At 42.6% G+C, this 22,960-nt stretch overlaps 1 protein-coding gene across 1 annotated transcript in view; it reads right to left on the bottom strand.

The window, feature by feature from the left end:
• Nucleotides 1-17,263, bottom strand: part of HTR2A (5-hydroxytryptamine receptor 2A) — a 63,329-nt gene extending 46,066 nt beyond the window's left edge. The window contains exons 1-2 of the mRNA XM_059041870.2: nt 15,654-17,263; nt 12,494-12,694 (exon numbers count right to left, since the gene is read on the bottom strand). Of these exons, the coding sequence (XP_058897853.1) occupies nt 12,494-12,694; nt 15,654-16,065 (613 nt within the window). The 5' untranslated portion in view covers nt 16,066-17,263. The remainder of the gene's footprint in view (nt 1-12,493; nt 12,695-15,653) is intronic.
• Between the last annotated feature and the right edge of the window lie 5,697 nt (nt 17,264-22,960).

The raw sequence follows: 22,960 nt of genomic DNA, 5'->3' as shown, positions 1-22,960 counted from the left end.
TTCTCACTAAAGAATCTATAATCCATTGGCAGCAGAGTCATTCAAGGGTTTCCAACAAGAGTGATTTAGTTAAACCTTTATTTCATACGGTGACTTTGCTGACAAGGTGGAGACTGACGGCAAAAACGAAACAAAAAAACCGAAAACCCCAGAACCCTGAGGACACGGAAATGTGTGCAGCATCATGGGACAGATGATGGGGCTGAATGAAAGGAGGGAAGGCTGATGGATGCAACAACTTGCAAGTAAAAAGCAAAAAAAACCAAAGGACTAGTCAATTGCTTAGATGTGCAGGTGAGGAAGGGGGGGGCTTTGGGGTATCGAGTGACTGAGCAGATATTAACGCCATGTTCTAAGATAGGGATTTCAGGAGGAGGAATGGCAGAAGGTGAGCACAGCTTTTGATCTGGTAAGACTGGAGTTCCCGTGGGCCTTCTGGCTAGAAGCAATCGGCACATAGTTGGATGCAGGAGTCTGAAGCCCTGGGGGACGCTGTGGGCTGGAATACAGATTTGTTAGTGCCTCAGCGTTCTAATAGCTGAATCCAGGGATATGGAAAGGACCCAGCAAAAGCAAGGAGAAAAGAGGAGGTAGAGAATGGATCTCTAGAGAACACTACCATATAAGCAATAAGAGAAAAAGGAGCTTACAAAAGCAACAGATCAGGGAGGAGGGAGGAGGAGATGAGGAAGGAGACAGTTTTTAAAGAGGAGATGTCAGTACACACAAATAAATGCATAAAAGAGTAGTAGATAAGGTATGATATATATAAATAAAATTTGGATCAAGATAGTATCTAAGCACGTGTCCATGTGTCTATACTCCCTCCTAAAATGACATTTAATGATTAAAAAAGAGAAAGCACATTGACCAGAATAAATGAGAACACCCCATGCAAATGTCATCTCGTTAGTATTTCACAAATGATGGAGGAATCTCTGGAAGACAGCAGATTGTACCTGGTTTAGAGAGAAGTAGAAGTGGAAGAAAGGGCCAAAACGGAAGAAAAAACTGCAGCAGAGGTCAGCAGGGTCTGGAGGGCACGGCTTGATACACAAGCCCAGAGTCGGAAGGATATACCAGTAGAAGGGGACTGAGGGGGCTTTGCTTGGCAAGACTTCCTCCTCTCCTGCTTATGCTTCACAATGAACGGTCACAGAGAAGTTCAAGGTCTGCACAGTACCTGTGGGTGCTGGTCTGGAGACACAGGGAGCGATGAAGGGGAAGTTCACTTTTATCCCCTATAGTGGGAATAAAAGTGACTTTCTCACATTGAGGATGTATTCATGTGTTACCTGAGTACATTATTAAAATAGAAACAATCTTTTGGATTTAATTGGGAATCAGGAAGGTTTTGGTGACCTTGAAGAACAGTAAAAAGGAGGGAGGTCAAAGCTGGATGGTGCTTGGAGGTATAAACGAGAGGTGACAAAATGGAGCAAATGAGTAGAATCTTCAGAGGGAATTAAAATCAATCAGAGGGAGGGAGATGGAGAGAAGTCAAGAAAGATTCTTCTGGGAGGGGTAGGAGGTAGAGACAACGTACGGAAGAACCTGCGTCTTCTTGGGATACCCATTTGGAAATTGAGAACTGAAAGTGGAATTGGGACGTGGGAGGAGAAACATAACGAATTGCGCCTGATGGCCCCTTCTTAGGGCAAAAGGGAATAAGATTGTCTGCTTAGAGAATGCCACCTCGAGTTGCTAAGAAGACTTGAATAGGGAAAAGACTTGGAAAAAAAATCCACTAAGGACAAAGCAAAGTATTGATAGCAATGAGAGTCGAGGCAAGGCTGGAAACCACAGGCAGGTGGTGTCTGATTCACAGCATGTGACTTTTCTCCAGGAGCGCTTGGTTACAAAACACAGCAACAGTAAAGTCTGGTTGTGCAGGGTTGACGTTTTGTTAGGCCACTGAAAGAACAGGTACCAGGGCACCAAGAGTGCGGGTGATAACACATGGATCAGGTGATGTGCTATCGCTTCTGACTTAGTGAAGATTCCTACCTGAGGACCCCAAAGGGGTGGATAGACTTGGAGCAAGTATATGCCTCCGTAGCTTGTGAGTTCCTGACACAGTCCAAGGGCGGGAGGGGGCGATATGTAGATGTTGGTCCTCTGCTTTAAGTGGCCAGAAGCAATAGGAGTCCCAGTCCTGTGCTTCCTCCTCTAACTTCTTCTCCTTGGAAGAATGATGAGCAAAAGCCAAGAAACTCGGTCTATGACGAAGGTCAAATTAACAAAGGATAAAGCGATTCTTTTTCATTGGGTCATTTCTTAATTTTGCCCACCAGTTTCCCGTGGCCATGGAGAGTGTATGCTGCTAAGTGCTGTTTTACTCAGCATGCAGTCCCATGGCTATGGCTAGAGTCTGCCATGCAGAGACAAGTCAGCTGTCACTCTGGAAGGCTCTGGGCTGCCCAGGCCAGTAAGTCTCCTCTTACCCATGGGACAGTGTCCTGAAGGACAACCAAGGATACATCCTCCCAGAGCACAGTCTTTTTCGTGATGTTGTGTGCTTAAGGATGAGAAGAGGTGGTCTGGTGGGGGAGATGTCCCTAAATTCCCTGCACCCGTGTACAGAAAGGGACAGGACTGCTGCACTCAGGGGTCGAGAGAAGGAGATGGGCTGAGTGGCGGCCCTGCAGAGGCTTTGCTTCAGGGCAGTGACAGCTGCTGCTGGCTCCTTGGCAGCTCTCTGGTGCTGAAGCACCCTAGGGAAGGCCAGCAGCCCCTCTCGCCAAGGCTGTGAGCATCCCTGCTCCTGGACACCAACCTGCTCACCTGCAAGCTGCGGCAGTGCCCAGAGCTCCTTCCTGGACCTCTGATGCGCTAATGCATTGTGGCAGGGACAAAAAAGATGGGGGAAAAGGGGAGGCGATTTTACTCCACCCAGGAGAGAAATTAGAAGGTAGAGAAAGGTGACTTGGACTAATTCTTCACAAGTTTCCTTTTGTATCTCGGTAGGTGCTCACCTACCATGTGATCTCTAAGCAGTGGGGGAGAGAACAGGTAACCCAAGTCCTTTCCTGTCCTGGTTGCATGATGAGTATCTGAAACCCAGTTTCTAGGCTGACCCCTGGCAGTAAAGGACTCGGGCCTAAACCTGTAAGGTCCTAGAGGAGAGACTCCAAAGTGGGGTCCTCAGATATACTTGTTCCTGACGGTGGAGTTGGGGATGTCCCCCACTCTAAAGGGCAACAGAACGCCATCTGGTTCTGAGCCCATTTTATTCAGCTAATTTATTTTGTGTTTTTCCAAGCGATTTTTTTTTTTTCTCTCCAGGAGATATGGTATGATAGGAATACTCGACATATATATCTCACTATTATTCCTTTTGGACCTAAACATGCATTCAAAATTTTTTAAACCTAAGTGCTAAAATTTTCGGTTTTATTTGTTTATATACTTTCACTTTATTCCATATAGAATTTGAGGCTGCTTACAAACCACAAAGAATAAGACCAAAAATAGTACACAGGTATGCCAGGAAAAGGTCTAGAAAGTTGGCTTAAAAAGTTACATGCAGCTCTAATGAAATTTTCTTTTCTGGGACTAGATAGAAGCTCATTGCTTTTAAAAAAAAAAAAAAAAAAAAAAAAAAAAAAAAAAAAAAAAAAAACCTCAAAGAAGCAAATGAAAATGGTCAGGAAAAGTCTGAAAGAAAGCAATGAAGGAATACTAGATTTAAGAGATAATAAAAGCCATATTACATATCCTCAATTAAAAATAAAACCATAAAAATAATAGAAGAAAATATGGAAGAATTCTTATAACTTTGTAGTGGGAAAGGCAATTTTAGTAATGATTCAAAACTCAGAAGCCATAAAGGAGAAAACATTTATAGATAAAATGACATAAAAATAAGTCTGGGGGGAAGGAAAACCACTATTAACAATGGCAAGTGACAACACACTGGGAATACATAGATAAATCGTGAAAATATAGACAAAAAGTTAATTCTTCTATTTTATGTTAGGAAAAGTCCAAGAACCTTACAGAAAGGAGTTCAAATGATGTTGTAAGCTCTTAACATTTATGAGACAAATGCTGTATTTAATCATTAAAGCAACCTCACAGTATATGTACTGTTATTATCATTCATCAGGAACTGAAGGTGCAGAGAGGTTAAGTAACTTGCCCAAGATTACACAGCTTATGGGGACAGAGCCAGATATTTGGCTCCAGGCTTTTGCTTATAACCACCAAATTCTACAGCAAAAACTCTAAGCAGCCAACCATAGAAAACATAAATTTGCTCATAAACATGAAAAGATCCTCAGAACACTATAGGATCAGATAAATACATTTTAAAACTATAGTGACATATATCATTTTCACTGTCCCTCAAACCTGCCTTATTCAACCGTACTGTCTAGGAAGATAGGTTTTTTGACCTGCCTGAAGGCGTGAGGTTGGACCCAGTGATCTAAGCATTCAGTTTAGGGTTCTATGTGTGGTGTCCCAGTTTGTGAAGGCAAAGGACAAAATAAATGGACACAGCTTGTCTCTTCTCTTATAAAAGTAATAGTGCATAAAATACAAGGTCATGCTTAGCCTTGAAAAAAAATCTTATTTACACATGATACTTCAAAATTACTCTATGAGCTGCAAATATATTTCTGCAATGAAATGAGCGCAAGAAAAATTGGTGTCTTTGCTTTCTTGTCAGGATATGACAATGTGAAAATAGTCATTTTCACGTTTTCTATCTAATATGTACTTTAACCTGCTAAAGATGGTCAAGGAATAAGTAGCATCTACTTTATCTTCTCACATGGCATTAGCAAGGCAATCATCATGAGGAAAAGGTTTGCTCATTTCATATGTTGTAGTTGAAGTCACGGTTTCCCTTGATCAAGGGAACTGGGTTTATGAAGGCAAGATGAAATCCAGAGAACCTCAGGATCATTCTTAATCTAATGCTTCAATCTCGACTCTTATCACTTCTTTACTCAGAGAAGCTCACAAATAGAGTTAGATAGAAGCCTTGGCAAAAATAAAACGACCAAGCCATTTGCAGTAAGGAGGGGAAAGAAGAGGCTAATTTCAGAAATACCCAGTGCAAGAAAACTTGAGTAATCTATGATGTGGTCACCAAGGTTGCCGTCTGTTAGATCTTCGCAAACTTGGAGGGGCAGCTACCTCCTCCATAGAGCCCTCCCTCCCATGATGCAGGCGTAACTAACTGTTTCATTCTTGATCATCTAAAGCACTTTCATCATCATACATGTGGCAAAGCTATAGAGAAATATATAAGGGAAAATATAGTAATCCTATCATTCTTTCTAATTTTACCTTTTTTATGTTGTATGCATTTCTTAAATTTTTATTGGAGTGTAGTTGATTTACAATGTTGTGTTAGTTTCAGGTGTATGGTAGGTAGGTCCTTATTTATCTATTTTATATGTAGTAGTGTGTATATGTCAATCCCAATTTATCCCACCCCATCCCTTACCTCCAGTAACCATAAGTTTATTTTCTACATCTGTAACACTGTTTCTGTTTTGTAGATAAGTTCGCTGGTACCCTTTTTCAGATTCCGCATGTAAGCGATATCATATGGTATTTGTCTTTCTCTGTCTGACTGATTTCACTCAGTATGACAATCTCTAGGTCCATCCATGTTGCGGCAAATGGCATTATTTCGTTCTTATGGCTAATTTTACCTTCTTGACAAGTGTGAAGTCTTTGAGTAGTTTCTCGGTGCTAATATGTAAATGTCTCCATATATTATTACTATCGTCTTACCCGAATGAAACTTATTTTATTTTTTGGCACTTAACATTCCTCCAGTTTAATATCAAATAACCCCAACTAAGAGCTGCAAAATATTCCATAATTTAGATAAAAATAATACATTCAGCCATGACCTAGCCTTTCCACTTTTCTGCTGTTTCCTCAAATTCCCATAGATGCTTACGTGTACTTTTGTTTTTCTGTAGAACAGATTCAAGTGGGGTTGGTAGGTCAAATTTTAATACTGAGTAACTTTTGCTAGATTATCCAAGAGCAAACAATTCGAATTCACACAAACAGAATCTGAGTACATAGGGCACCATATCCAAAACTGCAGTGGGTGTTTTCACTCATTTTAATGTTGCCAATCAGATGGGTGAAAGTAGTATTGCATTATTGTTTTAAATTACATTTCCGTGACTGTAAAAAGGCTGAGCGTTTTTCATGAGCTTTGTCCATTTTAACTTTCTGTGAATCGCCTGTTCATATAGTTATTTGCCTGTTGGGTTGCTTGTCTTCTTATTTTTTATCAAAATGTGGGTGCTCTTTGTATGTTAAGGATAGCAACCCTTGGTCTGTTAGTCACAGACATTGAAATTTTTCTTTCGACTTTTATATTGATTTTAGCCACATAAAATATACTATTTCTAGTGTAGTCAGCTATGTCTATATCGATCTTTACGGTTTCTGCATTTTTTGACTTGCTTAAAAAAGATCTATTTATGCCACTAGGTTATTTTAAAATTATAGAAAAACCTATGAATTGGGACTCAGGGTGAATGAAGAAATAAAACAATTTAGTGGGGTTATTTATTTTGTATATAATAATAGAAATATCGGTGTAACGATTATTTGGGATGGGGCTATAATCACGAAACGAATGGACAAGCCAAGCAGAAATTCAAACTAACTGGGATGGGGCGAGGGAAATGAAGAAAACATTGTGTAAGTTAGCGAACATATGAAATGGGGAAGAAAATGGACTATTGCAGAGAAAGATACATGATGAATGTAAAATGGGAGGAATAAAATCAATTATATCAGTTGTCACAGTAAATGGAGACAGGCTGACTTTCATTATCAAAAGGCAGAGACTGTCAGATTTTATTTTTAAAAATCCATCTGTAAGTTACTCGTGAAAATGTTTATTAAACAAAAGAACAAAGATATTAAAAATGAAGAGGTGAGAAAAGATGGACTGGGAAGATTCAAACGAGGAGGAGGGGGTATGGAATACTAGTGTCAAATAAAGCAAAATTCAAGGCCCCAAACTGTGTCTCAGCGGGGATTGGGAGATCAAAAATTGGAGTTAGGACCGTCTAAGCAGTCAGGATTTCAGGGGGTTAGGATTCTGGAGTGACGGGGAGAGGAAAAATGTAAGGTAATAGTATGAGCCTCCTTTCCCTTTAAGGCGTTTACCAACTTGTTAGAATGGATGGAGCAGTTGAGTAAAGACATATACACACTACTCTATAGAAGGGAAGTCTACTCAATTCTCTGTAATGGCCTAAATGGGTAAAGAATCTAAAAAGGGGTGGATATGGATAACTGCTTGACTTTTTAATTTATTTTTGCCTGTGTTGGGTCTTTGCTGTGTGCGGGCTTTCTCTAGCTGTGGTGAGCGGAGGCTACTCTTCGTTGCAGTGCACGGGCTTCTCATTGTGGTGGCTTCTCGTTGCGGAGCGCGGGCTTCAGTAATTGTGGCACACGGGCTCAGTAGTTGTGGCTTGCGGGCTCTAGAGCGCAGGCTCAGTAGTTGTGGTGCACGGGCTTATTTGCTCTGCGGCATGTGGGATCTTCCCGGACCAGGGCTCGAACCGGTTTCCCCCGCTTTGGCAGGCGGATTCTTAACCACTGTGCCACCAGGAAAGGGAAGCCCCTGATTCACTTTGCTGTACAGCAGAAACTAACATGACTTTGTAAATCAACTATACTCCCAATTAAAAAAATTTTTTAAAGAGTTAGCAGCAGCTTTATGGTGCTAAGGAGACAAAAACTGGAGCTGAGGGCTCTTCACAATGGAGAACACCTTGGTCCTCCAATCTGAGGTCATGCAGGAATATATCCCAGGTGTAAGGGCAAACTGAAAACAGACCAGTGGTTACAAACACTCAGCCTAAACCTAGCTTAATCCCTGATTGGATTTAGGGGACCTATTCTAATTGCCTGCTAAAGTTCAAGGACCCCTGTCTGAGGAATGAGAACATCAATGGAGTATCCACATTTTTTCCCCCATTGTCAGTGTTTAATAAAATTACCAGGCTTACGAGATGACAGAACCAAGCAGACAAAGACCCCAGAAAATAGAAATTCCCAGGTAACTCAGATACCCAGATACCTGTGATTAGTATTTAAGAAAATAGATGAAAACATGGAGTTATTCCAGAGAACCAGAATCTATAAAAAGAATCAAGTGGCAACTCTAAAACATGCAGTACCAAGTTTAAAATAAAGTATATAGGTTTAAATAGCAAATTAGAAATAGCTGGTGAGAGGATTAATAACCCAGGAGAAGAAAAGTTAGTAAAATTATCCAGACTAAAGTAAGAATTGAAAAAAGGTGAAAAAGGTAGAAAAACATTTAAGGAGTCATAAACATGGGTAAAAGTTCTACCGTACAAGAAATTGGAGTCTAAGAAGTGGGTGGGGGAAGGGAGAATGGGGCAGAAGCAGTATTTGAAAATATAACGGCCAAGAGTTCTCCCCAGCTGACGAAAGGCATTGAGCTCCAAACTTAAGAATCAGTACAAACACCATGTAGGTCAAGACCAGAACTAACCCACATCTAGGCACATCACAGTAAAATTGCTAAAATACAAAGAAAAAATCCCAAAGCAGCAGAGAGTGGTAAGAGCCGGTAGTTTCTCAGGCAGTGGTCCCCAAACATTTTGGCACCAGGGACCAGTTTCGTGGCAGACAATTTTTCCACGGACAGGGGGAAGGGGTGGGGGGATGGTTCAGGAGGTAATGTGAGCGATGGGGAAGCGGCAGATGAAGCTTCGCTTGCTCGCCGCCCGCTGCTCACCACGTGCTGTGTGGCCCGGTTCTTAACAGGCTGCAGACCGGTACTGGTCTATGGTCCGGATGTTGGGGACCCCCCCCCCGTTCTAAGGAACAAGAATAAGTCTGATAGCAGAGTTCTCACAAAGAAGCAATATAAGCTAGAACTTTAGAATGTTATCCATAAACGGCTGAAAAAAGATAACTGCCAAATTTGAATGCTATACTGAACAAAAATATGCTTAAAATGAAGGCAAAATAAAAACGTTATAAAAAGTATTTTGTTATAAAAATAACAAAATTGAGTTAAATATCCTAAGGTTTTTGCATCATTTAAGAAGAGATAAGGGCTTCCCTGGTGGCACAATGGTTAAGAATCCGCCTGCCAATTCAGGGGACACAGGTTCCAGCCCTGGTCCAGGAAGATCCCACATGCCGTGGAGCAACTAAGCCCGTGTGCCACAACTACTAAGCCTGTGCTCTAGAGCCCATGGTCTGCAACAAGAGAAGCCACTGCAATGAGAAACACATGCACCTCAATGAAGAGTAACCCCTGCTCGCTGCAACTAAAGAAAGCCTGTGTGCAGCAATGAGGACCCAACACAGCCATAAATAAATAAACAACCAAATGTGATACAAATAATTTGTATTAGCCTCCTTTAGGTCAAAAATGAATGCTGTAATCACTAAAAGGATTTAAAAGAATGGGATAACTTAACAAGCTTATAAAGGCAAATAATGAATTAACAATTCTTGATTAGTCTAAAAGAAGGCAAGAATGGAGAGAATCTGGAATATAGAATAAATGGGAAATAAAAAGAGAACTGTAAGAGGGTAAATTTAAAGCCCAATATATCTGGGTTACATTAAATGTAAATGAACTAAATATTCCAATTAAAAGACAGATTGGGGACTTCCCTGGTGGTGCAGTGGTTAAGAATCTGCCTGCCAATACAGAGGACACGGGTTTGAACCCTGGTCTGGGAAGATGCCACATGCCATGGAGCAACTAAGCCCATGCGCCACAACTACTGAGCCTGGGCTCTAGAACCTGTGAGCCACAGCGACTGAAGCTCTCATGCCTAGAGTCCATGCTCTGCACAAGAGAAGCCACTGTAATGAGAAGCCCATGCACCACGATGAAGAGCAGCCCCTGCTCGCCACAACTAGAAAAAGCCCACGCACAGGAACAAAGACCCAACAGAGCCAAAAATAAATTTATTTTAAAAAAATGGCAATCTTAAAAAAAAAAAGTTTAAACAAAAAAGGCAGATTGACTAGATAAAAACAAAACAACTTTATATGCTTCTTACAGTGTACTTAATATTAAGTCAGAAAGGACTTTGACAGTCTCTAGGATGGAATAGGATATATCCAGAAAATGACAACGTTAAAAAAAAAAAAAACTGGCATAGCTATACTAATATCAGATGAAGCAGACTTTAAAACAAATAGCATTACATTTAATAATGATAAAAGAATCAATACAAAAGATAACAAACTTTGTTTTGGGTCATTAGCTGCATACAATGTAGAAAATGTAAATGAAAAATTTTGAAGAGGTTTGTGATATAATTAAAGACACCATTTGAAAAGGCACCAGGATGAGAAATATTTGAGCTAAATTCTATATAACCTTTAAAGTACATTCCTACTAAATATTTCAAGACCTTGGGGGAAAATCAGAATCCTCCCAAATTTAATAAGGCTACGTAAAAAACCTTATAAGAATAATAATAAACCAACTAACAAAGTCATAGAAATCCAATTTCATTCATGAATACATTCCAGGCATGCAAGGGCAGTTTAATATTAAAATCTACAAAGAAAATGAAATACATCAAGAAATTGAAGGGGAAAAACTGATATCAATAGATACTGAAAAGGCTCTAATAATTGGTAGAAGAAAACATGTTAGATCATATACAAAAATTCTAGCCTAAGGATTTAAATGTACAACAACAAACAAACAACAATGGAAATAGAAACACTAGAAGAAAAATTCGGGAGAATATTTATGCTAAGCCCCTTCACTAGAACAGACATTATTTTTTTATCTTTACCAACTCCTCAGACACACATCTCACAGACTTGTGGTATAGAGCCTATGTAACTTCAGCGTTTATGTTTTCTTGTCTGCCTTCCCTGACCACATGGTCAGAGATCTCTGAATGCATACCTTAGTATATTCAGTGCCAAGCACATAGTAGTTTTGCAGTAAAATTTTGGCCAAATGGATCATGACCCCTGATCATCACCCCACAACTATTCATTCCGGCCTGCCTGCCTCCTGGGGTGTAGACTTTCAAATAGGATTGACCCAGGGTGATTCCTGGTTATGAGCTACGTCATCCTGTGCAACTTATTTCTCTGCAGCTTATTTTCCATAAGGTGCTTTGAACACGACTGTGTCTCTGGTCGTTGCTCAGAAGCGGCCCTTACTACTAGTGCTATTATTAAGCTTGACTAAGGCAGGGAAAGGGGTGGTATGCAGCTGAGGGTAAAAGATTGGGTGACTCTCCCAGTGTCTGTCTCACCAATGGGACAGTGTCCAGGGGTAAAGCTGAGTAAATCTGACAATAGCTTGGCTCACTTCATTCACGTTTTTCTTGCCCCTCTAATTGCATTTCCCTCAGCAACTGTCTATCTCGGTCCTCAACCCTGGCTGCACCTCGGTCACCAGGCCCTGCCGTGGACCAATGAAATCAGAACTCTCCCCAGGGCTTTTATGTGCAGCTGGGATTGAGAACTACTAGTCCTTCTTTCTCTTGATCCTGGTAGGGTGAGTCCAAGCTTGCACAGGCCCAGAAACTACAAGCACATTTTGGGAGCGATGTCTGTTTCCCAGGAAGGAACTTATTAAGTTCAGCAGTACAAGCAGGGTTTGGAGGCCTGGATGTCAAGCCTGCCACCAAATCCCATAGTTTCTCATGTTAGTAGATACTGGCACCCGTGTGGCCGTAAGCAGGCACGTTGTTCCCACTTGGCAACTTTAAAACAAATCCCAGGGAATTTTTGGTTATGAGCCAAGCCTGCTTAGGGGACAGGTGCAATAGACTTCGCTGCCTGGGAGCTGTTCCTTTAGCTTCTACTACTTGGGCTTTCCTGGCTGTTAGGTGTGTGAGAGAAGATCATTACTGGCAACAGGTGAAGGTGTGTCATCAAGGTAAGTGAAGTGGGTTGAAATCCTCTGGCATGTTTTATCATAAGAGGAGGAAGGAAGGTTACAGAAGTGCTGGGTGCCGTATGAGCAAGTCCTGCCACCATCCTCTGTCCTCACTTTCTTTCTTCCTCTGAGTTATGGCACCTGGCACCTTCTCTATCCCCCAGAAGCTCTGTATTCCCCAGTATGAGGCTCTGTATTCTTATACTGACCACAAGTCCAGTGATGATAAGCATTGAGGTCTCTGGGAAACTCAAGATTCAGGAATTTAGAAACTTGAGTTGAGTGAATTTGAAAGTGTGAGATGGGGAAAGTTTTTGGAGGTGGCCTCGGCACAGTTATTTTCACGTTTGGCTCTATTGGTGTATATGTTTTTACCTGTGCAAAAAAATACAAATTTATGTTGTCAGCCAGTGACATTAACAGATTTTTCCTTCCTAAAGCAAATCTAATAATTACTATAACATGTCTTGCAGCAAGAAAACAGGACATTCAGGGTGTCAGGGTTCAGTGCAACAAAACAGGACAAGTCTACTTAGAAGGCGTGAACCGTCATTGCAAATGAGATTCCAAAATACCGTTCCTACTTACCTACTGATATAGTCCAAACAGCAATTATTTTCAGAAATGCCTTAGTTCTGGAGTTGAATCGGCTGTGATGGATGGGGTTCTGGATGGCAACATAGCGATCCAGGGAGATGGCGCAGAGGTGCATGATGGAGGCCGTGGAGAAGAGCACATCCAGGTAAATCCAGACGGCACAGAGCTTGCTAGGCAGAGGCCACCGGTACCCTATGATGCAGAAGGTTAGCATCCGTTAGCGACCTTGACCTTCTCTGGTGTGTGGAATTTACCCTGCTTGAACAGTTTCCATCCTGGGAAAAGGCTCAGGTAACAGCAAAGGGCAACACAAGATATCAGTATTTTCAATATTTCAAAAAAGCCTGGTGGCAACTGTACTTAACTACAGTAAGATTGCACTGGCTGAATACAAGGTTTGAAAACTTCTTGTGGCTGGAATCATGCTGGTGTGTTGTAAACTCAGGTTGTGTCTCCCTGGGGTTTCTCTCGTTCTGTCTCCTCTGCCTAACAAAATCTACCTCTTGTTTGTTTTGGATGACTTAGGGCAGGAGCTATGAGGTACTACGGGTTCGGCTATTGAAGCACCTCTTGCAGTGTACTGTCATTATTTATTCACGTATCTTTCACAGATTGTAGGTTCCCTGAGGTCAGGGCATCTCTCAGCCATTATTACAACTGCTCAGTCTTGCACGGTGATGGCATTTAGTGGTCTCTCAAAAATGCTACTGGTGTGAATGAAGAAATGATTAAAAAGCCATATTGGGAATTTCTTTGTGAAAACGAAAAATAATTACCTGATAATACTTTGGGGGTTACACTCAAACTTAGGGGGTGTGGAGTGAAAATGAAGACAGTGGTAAAGAAAAGCATGGTATTCTTGTTCTGAGAACTGTTTCAGGGCAGTGGTGCTCAAACTTTAACAAGCCTCAGAATCTCCGAGGCGGTTTCTTAAAATGGGACTGCTGGACCCCATCTCCAAGGGTTCGGATTCTGCAAGTGTGCAGTGAAGCAGGAGGATGTGCATCTGAACGGTTTCCCATCTGGTACTGATGTTGCTGGTCCGGGGACCACACTTGGGCAACTGCTGCCTAGGGCAGTGGTTCTCAGCCAGGGCTGCACATTAGAATCAGCTGGACAGCTTTTCTGTTGGTCCTGATGCCCAGCAGGGTGGGTGGAGGGCTCCCCTAAACATTAGTGATTTAAAGCTACCCAGAGGATTCCCCTGTGAGACACACTACAGGAAGTCAACCTGCTGCACTAGGAAGGCAGGGTATGCCTTATGGACACACCGTCTTCCGTTTCTGTTTGTTTTAGAGGGAGATCAAATGGTTATATAAACCTTAATTAGTTTTGATGACAATATAAGCAATGGTGTTAAATCTGTGCACATGTGAGAAGGAAAATTATGAAGACCACCTTTCTTTCACGGCATTCTGGACCCACAGAGCTGAACGAACTCTCTAGTCACAAACATACTCTCTACCAAAATGCCACCACCAATGTCTAGAAAAGTAAAGGGTGCAGGATACAAGTCGGACTTGGTGCCTTTCACGCCATTTGCAGAGAGCTTGAGCTAAAAGGAGAGACTTTTCTTAGCAGTGCCTGCGGGGGAAGCCATGCTTTGCCTGGTCGGAACTGATGTTGACCCTGGGAGGAGTTTTCTCAGCAAGGAGGCAGCCGCGGGCCGTAGTTTGGGTTCCCGTGGTGGGGATAACGAGGGGGCATTTCCTCACCCACCCAGCGGTGTCCGGAGGATCAGTTCTGGGACAGGGGCATCTCTGGGCAGGAGCCAGCTGTGCGCTGAGTGGTGGCCGCCAGGGGGCGCCGTTGCACCCCGAGCCGGAGGCTCCGGGCAGATCTCGGCTTCCTAACCCGGCTGGCCGGTGCCCGTCCCTACGGGCCGCTCGGGGGTCCCCCCGCCCTCCCCCTACCGGGCTTTTGGTTCCCGGACAGGCCCTCTGAGTGTCATCTCCCACTCCTGGAGTTTGCCTTCAATGCAGTTGGGTTTTAGGAAGCGGGAACCTCTCCAGGATGTCTGGGAAATGACAGGCGAATTTAATCAAATCACCCTGGTGTGACATTGTGAGTGGTCAAGCGGAGGCTGGCCTTGCAAAGAGCACTATCGACCCTGTGCAAACCGGCGCCCCTGCACTCCATGGCTCACCTCCTTCCTCCTCCATATTCCTTGGGGCTGGGTTGATTTTTTTTTCTTTTTTTTTTTTTTAACCCTTAAGACTTGGCCAGAACATCCCTTCTAAAAGTCAGCGCTCATAACTTGTTTCTAGCTCTGGGTGACTGCTGGTGTGCCTGTATTAGCAGTCTGAAGATTCTCTGCCCCCTTTTAAAGAGAGAAATCTAGCTGTATTACTCATAATTTGTAAAGAATATCACATTCTGCTTCCTGCTGAAGCCATCCCAGTGTTTGCCTACTTGCTGAGAGGTCTGACTCTTTCAAACTCTATTGAGAAGAAAGCAAGATTAATCTCTTCCCATGTGTTTCCCACGCTCCTCCAAACCAGACTGGAGGAGTTTATGCCTATGCATTTTTAAAGAGTTGAGGTTATAATTCAAAGGCACACTTCCAAATAAGCTTCTCTGGGCAGGGAACAATTTAAAACTGGTGTAATTCATTTATTCTAATGGAGACTCCATATTTTAACGGTAAACCCACTGCACCACTAATATTCTCTCTGCAAATGTCCCAAGGTAATTGGGAAAGTTTTACCCCTTCATTAGAAGTGCTGAAAACAGTGCGACAAAGATAAAACTGTCCTGTCTTGAGAGCTGGAATATTGGGTTGAGAATATAAAGGAGCGAAAACCAAGTGGATTCAGAACGACAGATGTCATTGCTTCATGACTGTATTGGGACCTTTATAATTCTACATAAAATGTACATGTTTTTCAGCACAACACCTTATCTCCCTGCATAAAATATACGCTTCAAAGCACAAAACTCTCCAGTGATCACACGTTAACAGGTTGTCTGATTTCTTAAAATGTGAGGTCTCATTTTAAAAGTAAAATTTAAGTAGTATAACACGGTTAGACCCTCCTGGATAGACAAAGCCTTGCGCTTAGTTTGTCCCGTGAGCCCTGACTCATCTGCTAATGACATGCACATGCTTTGTTTCCAGTGTGGGTACAGCTGGGAAACCGACGCCACTCACCATAAAGGATGGTTAATGTGGACACGGGCATGACAAGGAAACCCAGCAGCATATCAGCTATGGCAAGTGACATCAGGAAATAGTTGGTGGCATTCTGCAGCTTTTTCTCTAGGGACACTGCCATGATGACGAGTATGTTTCCAGCAATGGTTAGAATAATCACTACAGTTGTCAACAAAGCAGACCAGTTCTTTTCCTGGAGATGAATTAAGGAGAAGCAGGGTGGTGACAGGCAGCCATCGCAGGAAAGGTTGGTTCGATTTTCCGAGTCCACTGTCCAGTTAAACGCATCCGAAGTGTTAGCTTCTCCGGAGTTAAAGTCGTTGTTGTAGAGCCTTGTGTCATCCTTTAATTGCATTAAGGAGTTTGTGGTTGAGCTCAGAGAAGTGTTTTCTTCACAGAGAATATCCATGTCTAAGCTGGAACTTGTAGCAGATGAAGTGCCGAAAAACTGAGTTACAGGCTCTGCTCACCATTCAGCTTTATGTCTCCATGCTCTGTCACACTGAGGCTGGCGTACATGCTGGGCTCCTCTGGTTGGCTTCTTTTCGCCCATTATTACGATAGTAGTTAAAGAACTGCGGTGGCTTCCTTATACTTCCTTCCTTCACAGTTTCAGTCGAATCCTTTGTCTGATTTGATTTTTGTCTCCGAAGCAAGGGCAAAAAAGCAGAATGAACTTTTAACACAGAGGTTGCTGAGTTTTTAGCCGTCAGGGAGAAAAATGTGATCCTGGCCAAAAAAGAAAAGTTTTCTAACTGCGGGGAATTTCTCTCAGCTCTGTCTCGTTCAGTTGGTTATGCTGATCCTACTAGTTGAGCCAGAGGAGCATTAAAACAGCAAGCAATCCAGAACAGTGGGGCTGTAGGCACTCTACACGGACAGTCAATTAAAAATATATCCAGGGTTAACGCCATAGTAATTGCATGTACTCTGGGTAATAGTTCTCCCTCAGTCTTAGGCTGAATCGCCACGGCTGCCGGCAGGAATGGCAGCTTGTATCGTGTGGCTTAGTTAACCAAAGAAAGCAAAAAGTCTTCAGCAAAGATCAGCAGACAACTTTCCACTCTATAGAAATCCTCATTGAAATGGTTACATTTCGGCCGAGCAGCCTTTCAAGCCAGAAAGAAAAATATACAGCAATAAAATACAGCAGCCTGAGAGCCTTACAACTCACATAGGTCTTCAGGGTCCACACGGTAGACACACTTGGCTGTTCTGTGACTCGCTGCATCTCTCACGGCGATTAAGCCGGCAGAAAGCCCCTTTTCCCTTGAGCCTCGTCCGCCAGCATCATAGTAATTCGATTTCTGTTTTGCTGACTTCAGAAACTGCCTGGGAGAGTCGAGCCAGTTCCAGCGCTGCAAGGTCCGCCGCGGTTCCCTCTGCGCCCGCCTGGCTGGGTCCCTCCCTCCCTCCCTCCCGCGGGGCTCGCCTGGGCCGGGCGCGCGGTGAGACATCGTCCCCAGCCCCTCTCAAAGTCGCACAGAAGCCATCGCAGGGCACAAAGTAGGCAGAGGCGCCTGCACACGGGCACTCGTGGTTTCCCCGGGAGTGGAGTTGCTGCCTGGCTGCCTCGTTCACTCCGGGCAGCCCTCCCTCTCTCATCTGTGTGTCATAAACTGCAAGGTAGCAACAGCCAGGGAGGGCGGACCAGACGGGCTTTTTTTTTTTTTTTTTTTTTTTTCCCCTTCCCTCTTTTTGCTACATATTAACAGTGGGAAGTTTTCCATTGTTTTTAAAAAAGAGAGAAACGGGAGAGATCGCCCTTTGTACAGATCCCTAAGGCAGGTAAGCCCCACTGTGACGTTTTTTAGGGTGAAGGGTGAAGAGAGAATGTAAATAAAGCCAGAGAATGGTATATCCTAGGAGCATCGGTGCTTCCGCGCAGAGCCCACCGAGCTTGTGCCTGAAGTGGAATTACTGACATCGGTGACTTGGGCTCCGAGTGGCCGAGCAGATTTTTGGTGATAACGCTGATAAACTAGCAGTACTGTTTATTATTAAATACATACATCATTCAACTAGCTTATTTTCTTCGGCAGAAATATACCCCCTAGACGTAATTCAATACCTCACATGTGGAAGAGAATAAGTTGCTTTCTCCAGACATAACACTAAGGACCACCAGCTTTACTTCTAAGAAAGCTCCTTCTCAGATTTTTTAAGAAGGCAGATATGTCAGGGGCTGTGTGTGTGTGTATCTTATTTTTACAGGTGGGAAAATGGATTCTTTCCTGAATAGTTGATGTTTTCTGGGTTTCTGTCCATCTTCTTCTTCACATTTTCCCTAGACAAATTAACCTCCTCCTATGCCTTCAACATGTTTTTGGCCAAATTTGTACCTTCATGGTGGATTATTTTCCTCAGCTCCCAACCTAAGTATCTAGCTGCCTAGCAGGCCCTTCTATCTCTAGCCTAGGTAGACCTTGACCTTAGCATCTTTTTTTTTTTTTTTCCCTCCCATTCCGCTGCCCACCTCTCAGTGCTTATTTCCACCCATTCACTTGGTTAAGGATTCACCATGTCTTTCCACATCTATCCCCTCGTTCTCACGGCCCGATCTTAAGAAGTCTCCAGTGCCACCTCTGTGTACGTATTTCTCAAACCTCTTGTCCAGCCCCCAGCTCTCACTTTTTGGTTGAAGGCGGCTGCATCATTGCATCCTGGGCTGGGGCATGAGTTTCCCTCCTCCAGTGCCCCTCTGCTTCCCGAGTAGGGGTGGGGTGGGTGAGGGTAAGGGGAGATTGCCACGTATTGTAGACCCAGCAGCTGAGAGAGCACAGGCTTTGGGGTTAGAGTTTCCTAGTTTTGAACCACAGCTCTGTAATTCATAAGCAGCAGAACCCCGGACAATCTAGTTGCTCCCTCTGATTGTAATGAAGCTGAAATGCGATAGCAAGTAGAGAGATGTAGCCCATGTCTGGCTGCTCTTGAAGAATGTTAGCCATTTTAATTCTTATGAATATTCGTAGTGATATTACTAAAAACCCCGGCAGTTTGTGCTTGCGTTTCCTCAGTCTCTGTCGGGCACGTGGATTCTGTCTTTGCCCAAGCCCACCGCTCCCCCCTTTTCAGGCCTGGACTCCTGTAACTCTCCCGCCAGCAGCCTACGTGTAGATGAACTTACCGGTTTCTGATGATTTCTAAGCATTGGTACTTGCAGTTTCTTGTGTCTGGAATACTCTCACCACCCACCTTTTTGTGTCCATTTGGCAAATTCCTACTCAGCTTTCAAGGCTCAGTTCCCGTGTTACGTCCTCTGAGAATCCCAGGCCATCACTTACCACCTGTGTGACTTTGATTAAGCTGCTTAACCTCTCTGTGCTGTGATTTCCTCACCTGTAAATAGGGAATAATAATACCTACCTCAGAGGACTGACTTGAGGGTTAAATAAGCTTACGTATATGCTTGGCACCTTTTACAGCCTCAGGAAAGGTTAATTGTTGTTGTTGAGCTTACTGTTAGAAAGCTTTCTGTGGCACTCCTTCCCCATGTAGGCAGAGACTATAGCACCTTCTACAGTCTTCTATGTGAACACTTCTCACACTGTATGTAAGCCCCATGAGGGAAAAGACTATGTTTTTGTTGTTCAAGGTATGGTGCATAGGTATGTTTGAATGAATGAATGATTTAAAATTACCCGTTTACATGTCTGTCATCTTTACTAGATGGTGAACTTCTTATTCATCTCTATACCCTCAATACCAAACATGATATCCTTTAACGGGATGTCCTTGGTAGATGCATTTTGAAGGAATATATGAATTGATTGTTAGCATATATTAAAAAGCACACTCAGGGAGACTCCTCTAAATGCTTTTTAATTATTTTGTCCAATGGGATACTAAATTTTGTTTAAAAAAAGGCAAAGGAAACAAGGTCCTACTGTAAATCATAAGGAACTGTATTCAATATCCTGTAATAAACCGTAATGGAAAAGAATATGAAAATGTATATATGTATAACTGAATCACTTTGCTGTCCACCAGAAACCAACACAACATTGTAAATCAACTATACTTCAATTTTAAAAAGTGAAAAAAAAAAAAAAGACAAAGGAAAATACGATGGGAAAAAAAAAACCACTTCAGTGTTGGAAAGCGATTCTAAAGCTTTTTGATGCTAAATCTTGTTTTACTGATTGTTGTGTTTTAGTTCTTAAAGAAATCTGATGTTCTCAGGCCATTATTCTTTCTGCAGAACAACTAGGTTTCCAGTCATGGCAAAGCTAGTCATATGAGTTTCTTGGTGTATAGTTTATATTGTGAGAGAATTTTTTTAGTAACTAAGATTATTTGCAGTTTCTTTTTTTTTTTTTTAAACATCTTTATTGGAGTATAACTGTTTTACAATAGTGTGTTGTTTTTCCTTTACAACAAAGTGAATCAGTTATACATATACATATGTTCCCATATCTCTTCCCTCTTGCATCACCCTCTCTCCCACCCTCCCTATCCCACCCCTCTAGGTGGTCACAAAGCACAGAGGTGATCTCCCTGTGCTATGTGGCAGCTTCCCACTAGCTATCTAATTTACATTTGATAGTGTATATATGTCCCTGCCACTCTCTCACTTCATCACAGCCCACCCTTCCCCCTCCCCATATCCTCAAGTCCATGCTCTAGTATGTCTGTGTTTTATTCCTGTCCTACCACTAATCTCTTCATGACATTTTTTTCCCTTAGAGTCCATATATATGTGTTAGCATACGGTATTTGTTTTTCTTCTTATGACTTACTTCACTCTGTATGACAGACTCCAGGGCCATCCACCTCATTATAAATAACTCAGTTTCATTTCTTTTTATGGCTGAGTAATATTCCATTGTATATATGTGTCACATCTTCTTTATCCATTCATCTGTTGATGGACACTTAGGTTGCTTCCATATCCTGGCTATCGTAAATAGAGCTGCAATGAACATTTTGGTACATAAGTCTTTTTGAATTATGGTTTTCTCAGGGTATATTTCTCAGGTATATTGCAGTTTTGTGAATGCTTGTCAACGACAAAGCAATATGGGCAAAATCTCAGTCCTTGACTCCTGGTACTTCAACAGAGCTTGTCTATTAATAGCCTGAGAATTAGATTTGGTCGGGAGGGTTTCTTGAAGATCAGATACCCCTTTGAGCCTGGCGAAAGGGGTGTGTACTGGCTGCTGTAGTGGATACTGGTGTGTGGCACCTCTCCCCCTTCAAGGCTGAGGCACTCACTCTCTCTGCTACTGGAAGTGTTGGTAGCTGATGGCTCGCAGCTGATCCTCCTCGTGGAAATTACCCTCAAAGAGGCCACCGTGCCTAGAGTTGTGTCCCTTTCCTAGGGCAGCCAGCATACAGGGATTGGTCTGTTGTGAGGCTATAAAAGTCTGGCCCCCTTGTCTCAAGGCTGGACAACACTAAAGGCTGCCCTGGTTCCAGAGCTCCCCACCTTCACTGGGATTGCGTCACAGTTACACTCCTCCCCCTGCCTAGTCCTGTTTCCCGACGGGTGTTGGTCTGGAGCTTTCCACAGTAAATCTGTACACAAGGGTTCCCAGGGAGCCCAACCTAAGACTTCTATTTTTTTAATTAATTTATTTTTTTGTGTGTGGTATGCGGGCCTCTCACTGTTGTGGCCTTTCCCGTTGCGGAGCACAGGCTCTGGAAGCGCAGGCTCAACGGCCATGGCTCACGGGCCCAGCCGCTCCGTGGCATGTGGGTTCTTCCCGGACCGGGGCACGAACCCGTGTCCCCTGCATCGGCAGGTGGACTCTCAACCACTGCGCCACCAGGGAAGCCCAAGACTTCTATTTTTAAACTTGTGTTTCAATGCCTTGATGCCACCTCTGGATGAGTTGCATGTCCTACAGAGAACAGAGAGATAAGTATTGTCTATATCGTGGCATGCTTTCTTGACACAAACTGGGAGCTGTTTGATAGACAACTGGCTTTACTGTCTAATAATTGCGAGAAGGAATTTGAGGTCAACAATTCCAAAATGAAATTTATTATTTTGGACAGGATTACTCCAGTACTTAATTGGACTTTCTTTAAGGGTGCGTTTTGCAACTAGTTTATTCTGGGGGATTCACTAAAAGATAATGTTGATTTTATCTTTTCAGAGACTGCAGTGGTATTTATCGCCTTTGTTTGAATTTTTCCAGACTAAAGTTATTGGCTTCTGAAACGTTAGTGCCTTAGAGATGTTAATATATGTAAGAAAAACAAAGTTCCTTGAGCAAATGAATCTGGAACATACAGCATCCTGTAGCCTCTCTTAGAGATTTACAGTGCACAGAAGCATGTTAAAGGCTCAGAGATCCTGCAGTGAAGGCATTTAAAAAAATTTGTTTCCTCTCCCCCTCCAGGCCTCAGAGCACTCATTGCAGGAAAATTTGTTAAAATTGAGTTATATTTTACATTCATTAAAATATTAAGATCTTAAACGGTTCAGTGCATTTTGATAAATATTATACACCCATATAACTATTACCCAATCAAGACATCTACCATTTCCATAATTTCTGAAAGTTCCCTTATGCTCTTTTTGGACCTTCACTTAAATGGAAGCATGTAGTACATGCTCATTTTGTGTCTGGCTTATTTTGCTTAACTGTGAGTAAACTTTTTTTTAATGGATTGCAGTCTGGGAAACTTAAATGGCCTGGACATTTGGGGTATCAATCACTTATTTTTATTCAAAGAAACATAGACTAGATCCTTCTTCTGTCTGTTCTTTTTAGACTTTGTTTTTAAAGACAGTGGTCACCTTAACCTCCACTCAATTGTATCTGATTTTCTTCTAAATTGGCTGCATAGAATTTGTTTATTTCATGTTCATTCTTCACAATATGTCCCTGAGATTTCTATTGATCAAATCTTACTAATGGTCTAAGAATGAGAAAAAGAATTTCCCAGACTTCCTGAATGATATGTAATCCATCATTTCCTTTGGATGTTTCAGTTCTGAGGTTTGGAACAAGCCAGACCACTTGACCACTGCATGCTTGGAAAGCAGTGTCTTGCATCACCTTGTGTTAATGTCATTGGCATGTGTGAAATGAAACAACTACTGGAAATTAGCTAATGACTGTCATCTGTCTTTTCAGTTTTCTCACAGTGGTGTCTAGTTTTAACAATATTCATAAATTTAATGGATAATTACCAAGTGCTGTGTCAGACACTGTTTTAGGAGCTGAGTAACACCGCGAAGATGGACAGTGTTTCTGCCTTAATTCATTCACTGAAGGTATTGTTGGCGGTAGCAAGTGTGGGTATAGGGTTGAGGTATAAACTGGGCTGTCAATGGCCTGTTGATGGTATTT

Source organism: Kogia breviceps, chromosome 16, assembly GCF_026419965.1.
Source record: "Kogia breviceps isolate mKogBre1 chromosome 16, mKogBre1 haplotype 1, whole genome shotgun sequence".
In the NCBI taxonomy this organism is placed as follows: domain Eukaryota; kingdom Metazoa; phylum Chordata; class Mammalia; order Artiodactyla; family Physeteridae; genus Kogia; species Kogia breviceps.
Note: the sequence above shows the minus strand (reverse complement) of the source record. Positions and strands in the feature narration are given on the sequence as shown.